The sequence below is a fragment of the Hippoglossus hippoglossus genome, chromosome 22 (assembly GCF_009819705.1).
Source record: "Hippoglossus hippoglossus isolate fHipHip1 chromosome 22, fHipHip1.pri, whole genome shotgun sequence".
In the NCBI taxonomy this organism is placed as follows: domain Eukaryota; kingdom Metazoa; phylum Chordata; class Actinopteri; order Pleuronectiformes; family Pleuronectidae; genus Hippoglossus; species Hippoglossus hippoglossus.
Genome location: NC_047172.1, coordinates 19,345,384 through 19,361,321, shown reverse-complemented (window position 1 = coordinate 19,361,321; position 15,938 = coordinate 19,345,384). Strand labels below are relative to the sequence as shown.

Here is a 15,938-nt window from a genome sequence, read left to right as displayed (position 1 = left end):
CCGTTCGCCAGAGGGCGCTGTGCACTCCTGTCAGCTGGTGACGTACGTGCTGCGTAGGAGTGACGTACAGGGAAGTGATTGAAAGACAACAACATATACAGTTGGCTAAGGAGCATTAAAGTGTTACGAGCTGCGGAAGAAACAGAAATGAAATGATGGCCGTGCAGTGACACTTTGAAAAATATTCGCGTGGCGCTGAAAAACCCGAACAGGTAAGTTATAGCGATGTGAATCCACTGTCACTGTTCTGCTAACGCTAGTTAGCAAGCTAGCCCAGAGTTAGCACTACTGCAGAATATTATCTGGTCAAACTGCCTCAGAACGTAAGTCTGGGGCCACCGCCTACTTACCTGTGGTCTTATTTGTGATCATATGTTATGAGATATTCGCAAACTGTTAAAACAAAGCTGCATAGCTCGCTGTGGATAAACGTAGCTACCTGGTGAAAACTACAAATCTTTGATCACCAATGAAGCTGGTCAATTGGGAAAACACATGTTCAGTCAAACAGCAGTTTAATATCTTATTTATCATCCTTCTGTATTTGTCTGCTACGCCTGATCTCTCAAGCATTCCGGCAAAACTCTACTATCTAATCAAGGACATGGATAGAAAGGTAAAAAATATATCGAAATAATTTACAGAATATAAAATGCTAATGTTTAAATAATATATGCCGAATTCAAAAGAAGACCTGACTGGTAAGCATATGCTATTTGTTGAGTAACTTACTCTTTGTTTATTTTGTAGAAATTAAATTAAATAAAAAAATGCCGTTTCTTTGCACGGAGTTTGGTCTAACCTTACAGAAAACTTGCTTTCATTTATTCATGCTCTGGTTTTCACTTTGTCCAACTAGACATTGTTAGAGAAAAAGAGAAGTTGTGGGTTTTATAGTAGCAAAACGTATCACTTTCATTTACACAGAGAAGTATGATTAGATTTCCCTACATGTATTTCAAGCATTTAGTTCTGATCCTTGTGCGATTCAGCGAACCAAACTGTTTTCCCACAATCTAAATTTAAATATGATGACAATCGTGTAATTGACAAGTACCATAAAAACAACTGTTGTTTCTTGTGTTGCCAGAGGTTGAATATCATTAGGACTTACAGAAAACAGTGAGGTCTTCAAACCTCTCCAATGTCTTCCGGCTGTCCACCCCAGTCACCTGCTGTGGCAAAGTCTGAAGTTGCAGTAGAGGGAGAATGTCCGTTGCTGGCTGCCACCTTTGCCTACTGGGACAACATCCTGGGTCCACGCGTGCGACACATCTGGTCACCGAAGGGCGACCAACTGATGTTCCTCAGTGATGGAGAGGTCACCTTTCTGGCCAATCACACTCTCAATGGGGAGATTCTCCGCAGTGCGGAGTGTGGCGCCGTGGATGTGAAGTTCTTCGTCCTGGCAGAAAAGGGCGTCATCATTGTGTCCCTCATCTTCGACGGTGAACTGAAGGGGGACAAGAACACGTGTGCCTTGTCCATCATCCTGCCGCAGACAGAGCTGGCCTTCTACCTGCCTCTGCACACCATCTGCGTGGAGAGGCTAAAACACGCCATCCGCAAGGGCCGCATTTGGATGCAGAAGGTACCACTGATCCTTTAACCTCTCACTCCTGGACATAGGCTTAATATTCACACAATAGTTAACAAAGATTTACACTTTACGCTTGTAAAATATACTTATCATCATTCATATCCAACCTTACTTTCCTATTTTAAAGGGGTATTAAGAAATCTATCAGCTGTGTCATCCGTTTGGGACTGCAACAACATTGGCAGAATAAGAAAGTTGCTGTCTCCCAACAGAAAGGAGTAAGTTCGCTAATTAGTTCTGAGAGCTCCTGCAGAGACAGCAAGTGAGTAGGTAATAATAAGGGCAGACAAAGCATCCTGAGACACTGCGCTTCAAAACACATCACCACCGCAGATACTGCTGTACAGGCCTATTTATCAATCTCCTGTGTTGTGCAGCTTTATCACTATTGTTAGTTTTACTGCGTCCCTCTTGTCAGACTGCTCCTCCTGACATAAATATTGCAGCAGGGCTTTATTTCGCCCGATGCACCTACAGTTTGGCCTGTTTACTGCTCTGTTAGTTTTGTTGAGGTGCGTTGAGAAACTATATAAACCATAGTCCCGGTTTCCAGGGCTCTTATAGCAAGCAAATGTGGCTTACTGGCTTTAGAGTATCCATTGTCAGTTCTTTTTGGCACAGTCACTAAACTGAAACAAAATGTCAGTTCTTGTACTGCTGCTTGTTTTAATGGCTGAGAAACTGGACTTCTCTTAAATAAACAAGGGCATTTACTGTTTTTCATTTAACATAATAACAGAAAGATTGTTTTCGTTTTGGTATTAGTTTAAGTGTAACATCAGTCATATAATGTATTGATACAAAAATTTTCTAACAGTATCCAACTCTGATTGTCCAAATATAACACACATTTTGAGGTGTGTTTGAAGTTGCAATACTTAATAATTTACATAAGAGCTGAAGTACAAGAAAAATGTATTCATTTTATATATTTATATCTGCACACATAAATGCTTCATGTAGATATGAAGCCCTTTTCTATATTTACTTTTTCTTAAATTGTGACATTGTGACAGTGTGACATTTTACAATGACAAAATAAACAGATCATTGCTCTTTGGAGGACACACTGTGTAAAATCGACCAGGCTGCTTTATCAGTCTATTTATGATGTATTTTATTTTGTCCACCCGATTCTAAATATTCTAAAAATACTCCTTCATCTGTTGTTTTTTTCCTTATTTTGAGAATGATGCATCCAACTGTCAAGCACTATGCTGAGCAGGTACACAGATTAGTTATGAAATCCAGAATGATAAAAAAGAGTCACTACACTGTGGTTTCAGTATTTGTGCAGAGTTTACCTTTACTGTTTCATGTTTCCTTCAACTTCAGGGCTACAACATCATCTCAGTGTTGAGCTTGGAGATTGTCCCTATCATGGAGTTGTTGGCCTCTATGAAGTCACACAGCGTGCCAGAGGATATAGATGTGAGCAACACACACGCAGGCATGCACACACACACCCCTGTAATGAACGTAAAATAAATTAAGGATGGCTCACATTGTTAACATTCATTATTGAATCCAAAGGCCTTAATAAATCTTGCCACCTAAATGTTTTAAAGTGAAGGGGGACATAACAGTTTATGATGTGAACATCGTGGTGGCAGGAACTGAAAGGAGCTGGGTCCCATGTTGAAACACGCTCGCATGAAATCCTGAACAAAATCTTTTGTCTCTAATTTTGGCAAATTTCCACAATTTCATTCTTGCACAGGTTTAAATGGCCTCTATTTCAAGAGGCTTGCATTATCCAGGTTCTCTGCCTAGTTTACCACCCGGTGTGATTCAACACATTTGTTCCCATAATGCAACAAAAAAAAGTAGCACAAAGAAGCTTCCCACAATCCTTCTCCTGCTGTTGTTTTGATGTTTTGGTGTTTCTTATTTTCATTATTCTTCCTGCAAATGTGCCCACCAGCACTTTTGTTTTTGTTGAGACCAATTTTCATTTTAAAATTGACTCATTTGTTTTTTGCTCCTGCTGAACAGATAAAAGACACGGTGCTAAATGATGATGACATCGGGGACAGCTGCCACGAGGATTTCCTCCACAAGTAAGCACTCCGGTACAGGCAAATGGATACAGATGATGAACGGTGCCCATTTAACACCCATCAACCTACCAATGATGAGTAATGACTCTCCCCTTTACCGAAGTTTCCTCCAGAGAAAGAATGAAAGCTAAATCGCAGTAAAGCATTGAGAGTCCACTCTGACAATGACACTGCTGATTGCTCCGAGCTGCACAGGATTTGTTCTACATCCTGTGGACATGATAAAGTATCTGGAAACTGGAACGTGTTTACCTGGATCTAAAACCTATTAAGATATTTAATTGGAAAAAAACATCAAGCCGAACTTATTTGAGACTGATCAAATAATTGAACTCTTTGAAATATTGTCAAAAGACCAGAATCTCAAGCAAACTACATGAGTAAATATGTACACTTTTTAAACACAATTATGAATGTAACTTGCCATGAACCTGGAGCCAGTTGCTTTCTTAATTCTTCCTTGTAAACACTTTTTCAGGGATTAGTTCCTCTGTCGAAGTGATCGTTCCTAAAAGCTGTCACTAATAATTACAGTTGCGCTAATGAAGCGAATTGGTTCTAATTAGCATGTTTTGGTCTCTTTGGTTCAGGGCCATCAGCTCTCATCTGCAGACATGCGGCTGTTCAATCGTAGTTGGAAGCAACCCAGAGAAAGTAAATAAGGTAAGTTCACTGGATTAGTGCTGCACACAGACAACATTTGGAATCCATCTGCACAGTCTAAAACGTTGTTTTGTGCTGTTCAGGGAATTTCTCAGTCTGGGGTCGGAAACACAGTTACTGCTGCAACAGCAATTTTTAAAGAGAGGATGTCTGAATTAAAACAAGACAAGTTGAGCACAATAAATGAGAAGGAAATTTGATGAATGCACACTATATAGTTTTCACAGCAGTCTTCAGTAGAAGCTATGAACAGTTTGAGGTGAAACGATGTGAAAATGTTGTATCACGATTATAGGGAACCAGATTATCATCACAGTATCAGTGCTATCATGGTATTTTAAATGTGCTGAAAATGTTCAAATAGTACTGATAAACAAACTGAAATAATTTCACTAAGCTTTATATTTAAATTATATATTTATCATCAATAAAAACAATAATGTAGCTCCAACATCCTATCAAAATCAAACAACCACAAGGAACAAACTATGTGTAAGAACAATACAACCATATGTAAACAAACAACGTGTAAGATGTTGATCACACATACAATTTAAAAACAAAACAAGTTGCAACCAGCAACAGCTTTAGTTTGCCCAATGAACATCAAAAGCCTGCACAGTCTTAACTGTAGTTTATTTGGCTTGAGGCCTGAACTGAGCACTAATTAAAACAAGATCTTTATTTGTATCTACCAGGTAGCCTCAAGCCAGTTTAAGCTCTGAAAGCAAAAATAAGCTTCTTCAGTAATTTCTGTGCTGATTTTGCAGCAATTCACCTTTGTTTTAATCCGACAATCAACAAAAGGCTGTTTATTTTCTGCCCTTGTTTGGGAAAAAGAATATTAAATACAACATGATTGCATAACCTTACACAGCCCCTATTGTGTCAAACAGTTTCATTCCGGTTCTGTTTTGTTCTAAAATGTCCAAAGCTGTTCCTCTATTGAAAGTTCTTTTTTTGACAAGTGTGACCGTGTTTTCTTGCAGATTGTGCGAACGCTCTGTGTCTTCCTCACCCCGGCCGAGAGGAAGTGCTCTCGCCTCTGCAAGGCGGATTCTTCCTTTAAATATGACACAGGCCTGTTTGTACAGGGTCTGCTCAAGGTAGTCACCAGTTCCCTCTCATTAATATAATGTGGTTTGAATTAGAGCCTGGTGCTTTCTTTTGCCTGCTTGTGTGATCTCGCCCAGTCCGTGTTCTGACTGGTTTGCTTTTTCTTCAGACCTGAAATAGTTGCATTAAGATATTCTTTATTACAACACTGCACAAGATTCAGATCTGTTCATCTGAGCTTTTTTAATGTGGTCTCCATAAGGGTTTAAGTTTTACTAGGGCAACTGCAATATGCAAAGTAAGATAATGGCACATCTAGTTTTTTTCTTGGTTTGTTCTAGTTCAGTTAGTTTGTGGTTTTAGAAAAGTTGCCAGACTATTTACGCTATAGGGTATAACGCTGTGTAGGAAGTCCACAGGAATGAGAGCAGCAAAACAATCAGCAGAAAGCTCGGTAGAGTTGTTCGTTCCATCAACACAGTCGGCATAGTACATGCTGGCTGTGTTGTGGATCTTATTTTACATTTCCATGTAAAATACAGTGAGAGACAAGAAGAATTGGCCTAGGGAGAAACAACAGAAAAGGATATTGGAATCTCCTTGCTTGCAGAATGTGGAATTATTTATTAAAGCTTCTTCACACATATGTGACATAGACAGAATGTTTTTGAAAAGCTACTCTGATATTCACCCTTTTTTTTGTTTTGCATTTCTATAAGCGTCTGCTTCCTTTTTGCTTTTCTCCCTATTGTTGTTGTTGTTCTTCTTATATAAACACAGTGTGTCCTGTGCTCTTTAAATTGGGTCAAGACATGAATAATATTAACATGTTATCACACATCACATTAAAAGATGATCATAGCAGGTTGTAAGATTATTCCAGTGTTGGCAGGTTGTCGATACATGTTTCATAAGGTTTTTTATTTTTTTATTCCCAGGACTCCACGGGCAGCTTTGTCCTGCCCTTCCGCCAGGTGCTCTACTCACCGTACCCAACCACTCACATCGACGTCGACATCAACACTGTAAAGCAGATGCCACCGTGCCACGAGCACATGTACAACCAGCGGCGCTACATGCGGTCAGAGCTGAGCACGCTCTGGAAGACGGACAGCGAGGAGGACATACCCCCAGACACAGTCATTCACACTGATGAATCCTTCACACCTGACCTGTAAGACATAAACATATCCATTGATATACAATTTTAATTTGCACTTTTTTACACTTCCCAGGACGTGGAAGAAGAAAAGGTGTACTTTTCTCCAGCTCAAATTTAACATTGTAACTTCTATGTCTTTATTCTTAGGAATATATTTCAGGACGTAATGCATAATGACACTTTGGTGAAGTCATTTATCGACGAGGTAAGTCTATAGCAACATTTTTATTTTTTGTTGTCCCTCTAAAAAGGGAAAGTAAGTCATCTTAATCAAGTCATGGGGAGAAAACTAGAATTACCGCACTGCGGTTGTATGCCTCTGCTAACCAGTGCAGTTTCTGTGTACAGATTTCAAAATACTTTTTTTTCCCAGATTCATATAAGGTCACTGACCTTTGACCACTGTGAATGTGATAAAGTAATATGCACACTGCACTGGTTAGCGGAGGCATACAACCGCAGTGCAGTAATTCTAGTTTACTTATTGTATACAAGTATATAAGTGTTATAAGTACAAATAAGTATAAGAACTATTATATATTATATTACATCAACGTATTGTTTGAAATAGCCTCAAAGTTTATTCCTGGCTGCAGCTCGTACTTGAAAGTTGAGCCTCTATAACACTGACGTAATCTCTAGAGCCCATAGGTTCTAAGCATAAGAATTTATTCCCAAGGGTCGCAACCCATCAACTTTCCATGAAAGTGACCCCAGAGTTGTGCTTACACGTTTTTCTCATGACAACAGCAATAGTTTTTTTTCTCAAGGTTAGCACAAAGAAGGAAGGGGGGATGTGTAATATTCTAATCTTTTCTTTTGTAGCCCAGACTTCTAATTGACATCCTGTGTTGTACCCAGGTGTTCATGCTGAAGCCGGGCCTGTCCCTGCGGAGCACCTATCTGGCCCAGTTCCTGCTGCTGCTCCACAGGAAAGCCCTCACACTGCTCAAGTACATCGAGGACGAAACGTAAGAGTTCTCACTAATACAACTACAATTCAAATAACGAAAGGGATTAACATGTGGCTATTGACGCGGCACTCACACAAGCTGCAACAAAAAGAAACAAATCAAAAATCAAAATACCAAATCTAATAGTTCAATTGCATTCTGTCGTTGTTTTTACTACACTGCGGTACAGCCATTGCCCTTGCTTAGAACATCATCACTGATCACCGCTGGCCCCCCACAGGACACACAGCCAGAAATAACTTTAAGCCCTGTCATCTGTAGCCTGATGTAACACACGTACTGTTCTGAAGCTTAGAGTCAAAATAGTCAGGTCAGTGATTTTCTTTTCTGCATCTGTTCATCTTATCTGTGAGGTTTGGCTGTACAGGGGTGAGGATATGGCAACCCCCTAGTGACAAATTACCAAATACATGGTGAAAGGGACCAGATAACACTGACTCCAGCTGTGGAACAGCTGTTAGTCCTGGGTGAGGACCCAGCTGAACCAAATCTCAAACACCATTAGGTAAATAGAGGAGAGGAACACACTCTCAGAGCTCCGAGTGCAGAGAGGGGTGTGACTTTACTGGTAATAACTGTGTATTGCTTTGAAATGCATGGGAACATGGTGAAGTTATAGCGATTCAGTTTACCGGAGGTGTAAAACAGACACTTAATGAACAGATGAAGCTGAATAGCAGTACGTCATATACAGAGAAAAAGGAACACATGGTCGGGTTACCATTCAGGGGAAGTACAGAGAACACAGGCACCTTTCTGCTGAGCCGCAAAGGCAACTCATGATCGGATGAGTCATCGCTCAGCCTGTGCTGAATGTGTAGTCGTGATGTGTAGCACAAGAATAATCAAGAATCAGTTTCTTTTTTCTTCTTCTATATATATATATATATATATATATATATTAGGGCTGGGCAACAATTAAAAGTTTGAATCCTGATTAATCGCATGATTTCCCTGATTAATCACGATTAATCGCATTTGTATACGCAAAATCCAATAATGAATTCAAAAGTAGTGTATAGCGCACTTTTATTTTAAATGTTCTGCCATATGAACGAAAGTGCCATAACATTTGTTGTGCAAACACTTTTAACATCAGCATTTTAATACAGTAGCAGTTAAATAAAATATTCAGTGTAAATCTCAACTTAAACAATGTTATCAAAGCAAATACAAAATTAAAGCTCATTGCCACTGCCAGGGCATTAATGTTATCCTGTTCGTTATGAAAAAGAAAAAAACTGGCCACAATCATATCATTAAAACAGGCAATTTCTGAGGTAACAGCAGAAACATTTTACTTTCTTCAGGGAGCAGCATAACCAGTCTAGTACCAAATGTCCCTGTTAGAGTGAGACACCAGAAAACACTTTCAGTGCAGTTTGTCAATTCCTAGAACTTGACACTGTTATTTTAAATGTACTGCCATATGAACTAAAGTGCCATAACATTTGTTGTGCAAACAAACACTTAACATCAGCATTTTGATATAGTAGCAGTTAAATAAAATAAATACTTTTGTGTAAATCTCAACTTAAACAATGTTATCAAAACAAACACAAAACTAAAGCTTATTGCCACTGCCAGGGCATTAATGTTAGTGTGGGGAAGCACCAAAAAGTTCACTGCTGGCATTTACTGTGCAGAGGACTAGTCTGTAAAGTCCATGTTTATACTGGATTTCCTTTGGTCAAAAAAGAACCAGAAAACACTTTCAGTGCAGTTTGTAGATTCCTAAAACTTGATGTTTTTTACTCCTCTGCACTAAGCCAGTTGCTAAGGCACACCAGATTATTTACATTTTCAGATGATAAAGAAGCTCTCTTGTTCTGGACAATATGACCAGCAAGAGAAAACAACCTTTCGCAGGGGACGGAGGTTGCCGGTGTGGCCAAGTACTTCTGTGCATAGGGGGCCAGCCTGCTGTGTGAGCCTGCATGTTTGGACCACCACTCTAATGGACAGGAATCTGAACTGATGGCGGGCTCTGCTCTGTATCGACGCACACTGTTCTCAATTGAGTCTTCTTCCTGTTCAGAATCAGACTCAGATGAAACAGCCAATAGGGTTAACTTTTTCTTTGGTGGCTCTGAGTTTTTTTCTTCCCTAGGTTTCTCTGCAATAACCCTCTGTTCCTTGACTAAGTTGGTGACTGAGGCCCACACCTCACTCCTCTCAGCTCTGGGTATACACTTGAGGTCCTTGAATCTAGGGTCCAATGCAGTAGCAATCTTCAGATATGCAATGTTGGCATTTCCCTTGCGTGTCTCCATGTCATTTCTGAATGTAGACTTGATTGACTTGGTCACGTAGGCAGGGTCATCATCTGAGCTCTCCATCACCCGGGACAGATGGCAAAAAGCAGGCACAGAGCATGAGACATACTTTTCTCCTCCCAAAAGTTCAGTCAAATACCTGCAACAGAAAATCAACTCCACTTCAGTCAAAAATAAATTGCATTCACCTACAGTATACACAAAAAATATCCTCTACATATTCATGCTGCATTTACACATTTACACTATTTCTCTCTTACATGCACTCAGACAGGATAGTGAGAAATATGATGTAAAACATACCTGCAAGGCTCCAGTAGCGTTTCCAACCTCTGCAGTTTGTCCATTTCAGCTGTAGTTGGAATGACAATCTTGGTGTTTGTGGTGAGGACGTCCCTCAGTGGCTGTTCGTTTCTGCGGATGCTTTTTATCATGTCCAGAGTAGAATTCCATCTGGTTTGAACGTCTTGCATAAGCGACTCCTTCTTCTGTCCATGTTCAACTTGTTGTTGCTCTAATTCTGCTGCACTTGTTGGACTGTGTTTAAAGTGCCCCACAACCTTTCTGCACTTGGCCAGGACATTGTCAAACGCATTGTTATGCAGAGATACTGTGACAGAACGCTGGAGACTGTGCGCGAAGCAGGGGACATGATCAAAAGGGTTAGCCGAAGCCTCGCTCCACTGTCTGTTTCGTTGAATGATTTGCTGGTATCAACTGTGTGTTTTGCATTTAGGTGATATTTTAGACTGGAAGTACTCCGGTGATAAGAAAATTCAACTTGGCAGTGGTTACAAATAACTTTGGTTCTGTCGACTCCGCCGTCTGGAAGAACTTTAAAATGAAAATGGCCATGTAAAAGCTCCGTACCCTTCTCCATGTTTGTTTATTCGCCAATTCTTTTCTTTTCCGGTTCCGCAGCAGTCAGCAACAGACTTTCACAAAATAAAAGCCTGTGAGCAACAGACTTTTACAATAATACAATAAATAATAAAACCTGCGCTAATGCGCGATAAAATAATTGTTGGCGTTAAATAATTGATGAGTTGACGCGATTATAACGAGTTAACTTGCCCAGTGTGTGTGTGTGTGTGTGTGTGTGTGTGTGTGTGTGTGTGTGTGTGTGTGTGTGTGTGTGTGTGTGTGTGTGTGTGTGTGTGTGTGTGTGTGTGTGTGTGTGTGTGTGTGTGTGTGTGTGTGTGTGTGTGTGTGTGTGTGTGTGTGTGATTTTTGTTTGTAAAATAATTGAACAACACATGGATGGAACTTGGTGTGAATCTTTCTAAGCAGTGTTTCTCACCTACAGTAGACAACTGTATGCTTGTTGTGTGATTTTACCCAGTGATAGTGTATCTACTGATTTTATGCTAAATCTTGAATCCTGGCTTCTGAAGATGGTAAAATCTTAATGGATGTTTTAACGGCCACCATTGTGGGTAGGACTTCTCCCAGTGCTGCTGATCATCAATCTGACACAGCGAGGGAAAGAGAGGCACAAAGCACTGTCCTCCTGTTCTTTTGTATGCCTTTCTGACCGGTATTTACTGAGTGCTTCTGACCATGTCTCTGCTCTGATCTCCTATTTGCTCCAGGTCCCGCCTACGCAAATGTAGCATGAGCAGGCAGTTTTAAAATTTGACATGATATACTTAATTAAATTGCAGAATTAAACGTTTTTGATAACAGCACTAGCTTTTCTCCTGCAAATTCTCAATCTGTACACACATCTCTCTCACACAGGGGGATGGGGGGATGGTTTTTTGATCATTCTGGTTTAAAGGGGAAGGCATCTACCCTCATCCCTCCTTTAACTGCTTATCAGACCTGATCCCTATTGTCTATTTTCATGATCTGACTTTGTGCTTCTCTGTAAGACCAGAATAGCAGACATGTTCTCACTTAAAAAAACCTGCCGGGCTTTATCAGAAAATAACCCAACATCACACAGTCAAACGTTTGACGTTTTCAGTCTGGTAAAAAAAAGAAAAAAGGTCACTTGAGTCGTTTGTCATTTGAATCATTTTCGTATTCCCCTGCTTCGGCTTTTGTCTTTCAAAAGGGACAATCCAAATGATGTATATGTATGTAGAGAGGAGTATAAAAAGTCTGTCCTTGAGTTTAGCACCAGCTAAATGAGCATGTAGTCCTCAGCAGGCAGGCAGAACTCGGCAGAACACCGGCACTCTCTGTTTATGGTACACGGTGCACATGAGAGGATTCTGCATGGTGTGCCAATACTTGGATTATTGGCCTGACCTGAGCTGCCCCCTGCAGTTGCAGGTGCTACAGATAAAATCTAATTCTATTTGAAATACTGGCTGCAATTTCAATATAAGCATATGCTACATTTCTGTTTTATAAATCATTTTTAAATGAATATTTGTTACTGGACTGTTGGTCAGACAAAACAAGAATGTGGAAGACAATACTTTGAGCTGTGGTAAACTACGACTGGCAGTTTCTGTAATTTTATAGACAATAAATAAAAAATAAACAGCTGAGCCTTACATCACAGGACAGCACTGGTTTGTAAGAAAAGGGGCAAATAATTCATGTTGGAAAGAAACTAGGAAGACGTGGCTGGTTGTCTAGCAACACAGGACGATGAATCCTCAGCATCACCTGAGAATGACTGCTTCCCCTTTTATGTGCCGAATTAAGCGAATACTGTGTTGAGTCATAATGATGTAAAGGACATGCCATTGCTTCACAGCCACACAACCCTGAGAGACTCTGGAGTGCAGCCAGCCATGACAACATCATCATCATCATCAAAACACCAAATTATGCTTTTATGATCATCATTTTAATCACTGACAAGAAATTCTCATTTCTCTACCCCCCGCAGGCACACAAATGGAGACTATGCCAGGTTGTAAGGTGACCTGGTGGCTTTTGATGGTCTCACACCACATTTTACATTAATTCACCTTTAATTCAGTCAGTTCCTAGAATGTTCACTCAGTGATAAAACAAGTTAAAAACTGCTACTTTAGCTTTGCACTCAACTAAATCCATCGACTTTAGCTGCTCTCTGGAGACCCCGTTCAGTACCTTGTAAAAGAAATAGGAATAATTGTGTCTTGAGTCACGCTCTGGTCCCTTTAAGGTTACAGTAACCACCTTCTGGCTCCGCTCCAGAAGCACCTTCTTTATTCCAGACAATTCATCCGAGACTTTGCAGTCCACCATGTCATTAGCATCTCTGCATTTTTTCATGCCATCCTCCCTGTGGTGACTTGGTCGAGGCTCCATCTGGGCTAGACGCATCCTTGTGTGCTTGCCATCAGTGGACTGACCTTTCCGCTCCTTTTAGGACAGCAGTCACACCATATTTAATCTAGTTTTACACATCTTGCTTTGCTCTTGTGTGTGAAAGATGTTTAAAGTCTTGCAGCAAGTGTTTCTTTATGCTACAGTAGTATTTAGTCAGTCTTGACTATCTGTAACCTCCTGACCCAGGCTTAAATTTCTTATTATCAGCTATAAAGTTTCAGACTATTATTCTACTTACTCTAACTTTAGAAAAATGTTGCCTTATTTAAATGTTAGTGTTCATTTGTCAGTGTCCTAACACCCTGGCTCTAAGAAACCCAAACCAAAGATTCTCTTACACATAATATGCACTCTAAATTAATTTCTTAGTTATGTAGAAACACAAATCTATGTGCTCGCAAAATACTTAGACCACACACACACACACACACACACACACACACACACACACACACACACACACACACACACACACACACACACACACACACACACACACACACACACACACACACACACACACACAAGGACTGGGCAAGTTAACTCGTTATCAAGAAAAGAATCTGTTTTCTACTTTCAAAACTTCACTTTCATTGCTCCAAATTTCTCTTTGCATCCTACTACATTTAAGACATTAACATTTCTAGGATCAGTGCTTGTGAAGCTCAGCTTTTTCAGGAAGGCTCAAGAACGGTGGTTGAGCCTCAAGAGTTGAAGCACAGTTTTAAGTTCTCAAAGAGAGGTTTCTCTGAAGTTAAAATTCAGGAGGAAAAGGAGAATGGACAACCAGTGCAACGCGGTTGTACCTTAGAACCAACACATCAGAGTGATCCTTTGTTATATTTTGGGTTTGTTTAGATATAATTATACAGAAATCCCAAATTTTGTTAAACTAAATATTACGACAAATGTGGCCACAAAGCATTACCGATTCGATTTCTTTTCCTTTCTCCTTACAGTGCTTCCAAATGAGATGTTTCCACACAAAGTAAAAACACGAACATACCTCACTGTTGAGAAAACACTAACCACACAAGCAAAACCATTATTCTTGTGCTCGGGTGAAAGCATATAAGCGGTCTTGTTTATGGCGTTGGTAACAATCTAATGTCTAAGGGCGTGCAATCTTCCAGGTGTCTTGACAAGATTGTTTATGCTCACTTGCCATGCTGTAGCGGCATACATAATTCATAGTGGCATAGCATTCCTGTGCACAGCTGCAACCCAACTAGATGCTAATGCAAATCCTCTGACCCTGAGTATTGTAGGTTGTTTACGCTTACACCACAGTATAAATATTTCCTCACCTTCCTTCCCAGGCAAAAGGGGAAGAAGCCGTTTAGATCCTTGCGCAATTTAAAGACGGACCTGGATCTGACAGTGGAGGGAGACCTGAGCATCATAATGGCCTTCGCTGAGAAGCTGAGGGCGGGGCTGCACTCGTTTGTGTTTGGGAAGCCATTCTACACCAGCATGCAGGAGCGAGATGTACTCATGACCTTGTGACTCTTATTCTTCATGTGCACTTTATTTATTGGAAAGTTAACAAAAACATTTTTTTGTGATATTGCTTTTATTTTTATTTGTATCAATGTTACATTAAAGCATGCGGATGTTGATTTGTGAGATAAACCTTAGCCTGAATATTTGTTTCTGCTTTGCTGGAATGAAAAGAACATTTTGCCTTCCTTTTGTGTGTCGATCAACACAAGATTGATTGTTGCTGCTGTTATGAGCCATTACAATTAATGTTTTGATATATTGCCTTGATCAACTGTAAGCGTAATGTGAGTTTAATATTTTAAGACGACATAAATTATTCTCTGTGGAATGAATTATTCATGTGTTCTTTGCCTTCTGCTAACAAAGGGTGTGTATTAATTTATGGTGTTAAAATTGGCTGAGGTGCCCACCAGGACACTTGCAATTTAAATTAAATTATATTAATGAAAGCAAGTTATTTTTTTTCTTCACAGCCTGTGTTATACAACAACCTTGACTGGCCTTTGAACCTTTTGAACTTGTGGATTGCCTGTTAGAAAAAATCAAATTATGACTGTGTGCTGAATGTGAACAGGTCTGGTGACATTAAAAAAAGGTTGTGACTAATTTTAGCATTTGGAAAAAAACACAGAGGGTCTGTTAATGAAATCTTACCACAATCTCTCGTTATAAAGCAGATCTCTTTCTGTAGAGTGTCTATATAAATGACTTTACATAGTTGTCCAGTAAATGGATCTGCACTGATTTATTTTCCTCCCACAGGAACCCAACTTTGCTGTCAGGATTATAAGGACATTTGTGTCTTAAAGTAAATCTGTTTTGTTTATTTGCTTTTAAAATATGCTTCCAAAAATGCTCATTATTTTGAGGTTGTTATATGTTGAGTCGATAATTATATTACAATTATACCGCATGTGTGTACAATTTTAAATCTGGAGCCTTTTTTTTCCACTTGTATATGTTTAGCAGACCATGTTTGTTGCTTTATCTGCTCCTTTTCTTTTTACTTAATAGACTCATTCACTTTGTTGTAACAGTGAACTTTTGTCTTAGTGTTCAGATGGGGCAATCAATAATAAAAACTGCTCTAACAAACGTCACATCTTTTACACTGCCTTCAGTTTCTTTAGTCAGTAAACACATACCGACCCATTTGGAATGAGGAAGCATATGATTGAAGTAAGAATAGAATTGCAAAAAATGTTGAGAGCTGACACAATAGTTTCATTTTGACTTCGTAAACTGCAAGCTCCATAGATTTGGTCCCTTTCAGATTTGAAGCTGATCTTTTAACTTAAAGCTTTGAGATCTTTCCAGGAATGGAAACTCAGTGTGGTCAATATGAGATACATACATGAGACAGGATGA

At 39.7% G+C, this 15,938-nt stretch overlaps 1 protein-coding gene across 1 annotated transcript; it reads left to right on the top strand.

The window, feature by feature from the left end:
• Positions 1-48: 48 nt before the first annotated feature.
• On the top strand, positions 49-15,677 carry c9orf72 (C9orf72-SMCR8 complex subunit). The gene is made up of 10 exons (XM_034576459.1): positions 49-212; positions 1,093-1,591; positions 2,936-3,031; positions 3,596-3,660; positions 4,251-4,323; positions 5,313-5,429; positions 6,318-6,553; positions 6,689-6,746; positions 7,403-7,512; positions 14,387-15,677. Exons 2-10 carry the CDS (start codon positions 1,145-1,147, stop codon positions 14,571-14,573), a joined length of 1,389 nt encoding a protein of 462 aa, XP_034432350.1. The 5' UTR covers positions 49-212; positions 1,093-1,144; the 3' UTR covers positions 14,574-15,677.
• The last annotated feature ends 261 nt before the right edge of the window (positions 15,678-15,938 follow it).

Bases quoted from the DNA above. Each gene is read 5' to 3' on its own strand.
- c9orf72 (XM_034576459.1), top strand. From the start codon at position 1,145: ATGTCTTCCGGCTGTCCACCCCAGTCACCTGCTGTGGCAAAGTCTGAA. The intron at 1,592-2,935 runs GTACCACTGATC...CTTCAACTTCAG, and splicing joins GCCGCATTTGGATGCAGAAG to GGCTACAACATCATCTCAGT. The intron at 3,032-3,595 runs GTGAGCAACACA...CCTGCTGAACAG, and splicing joins GCGTGCCAGAGGATATAGAT to ATAAAAGACACGGTGCTAAA.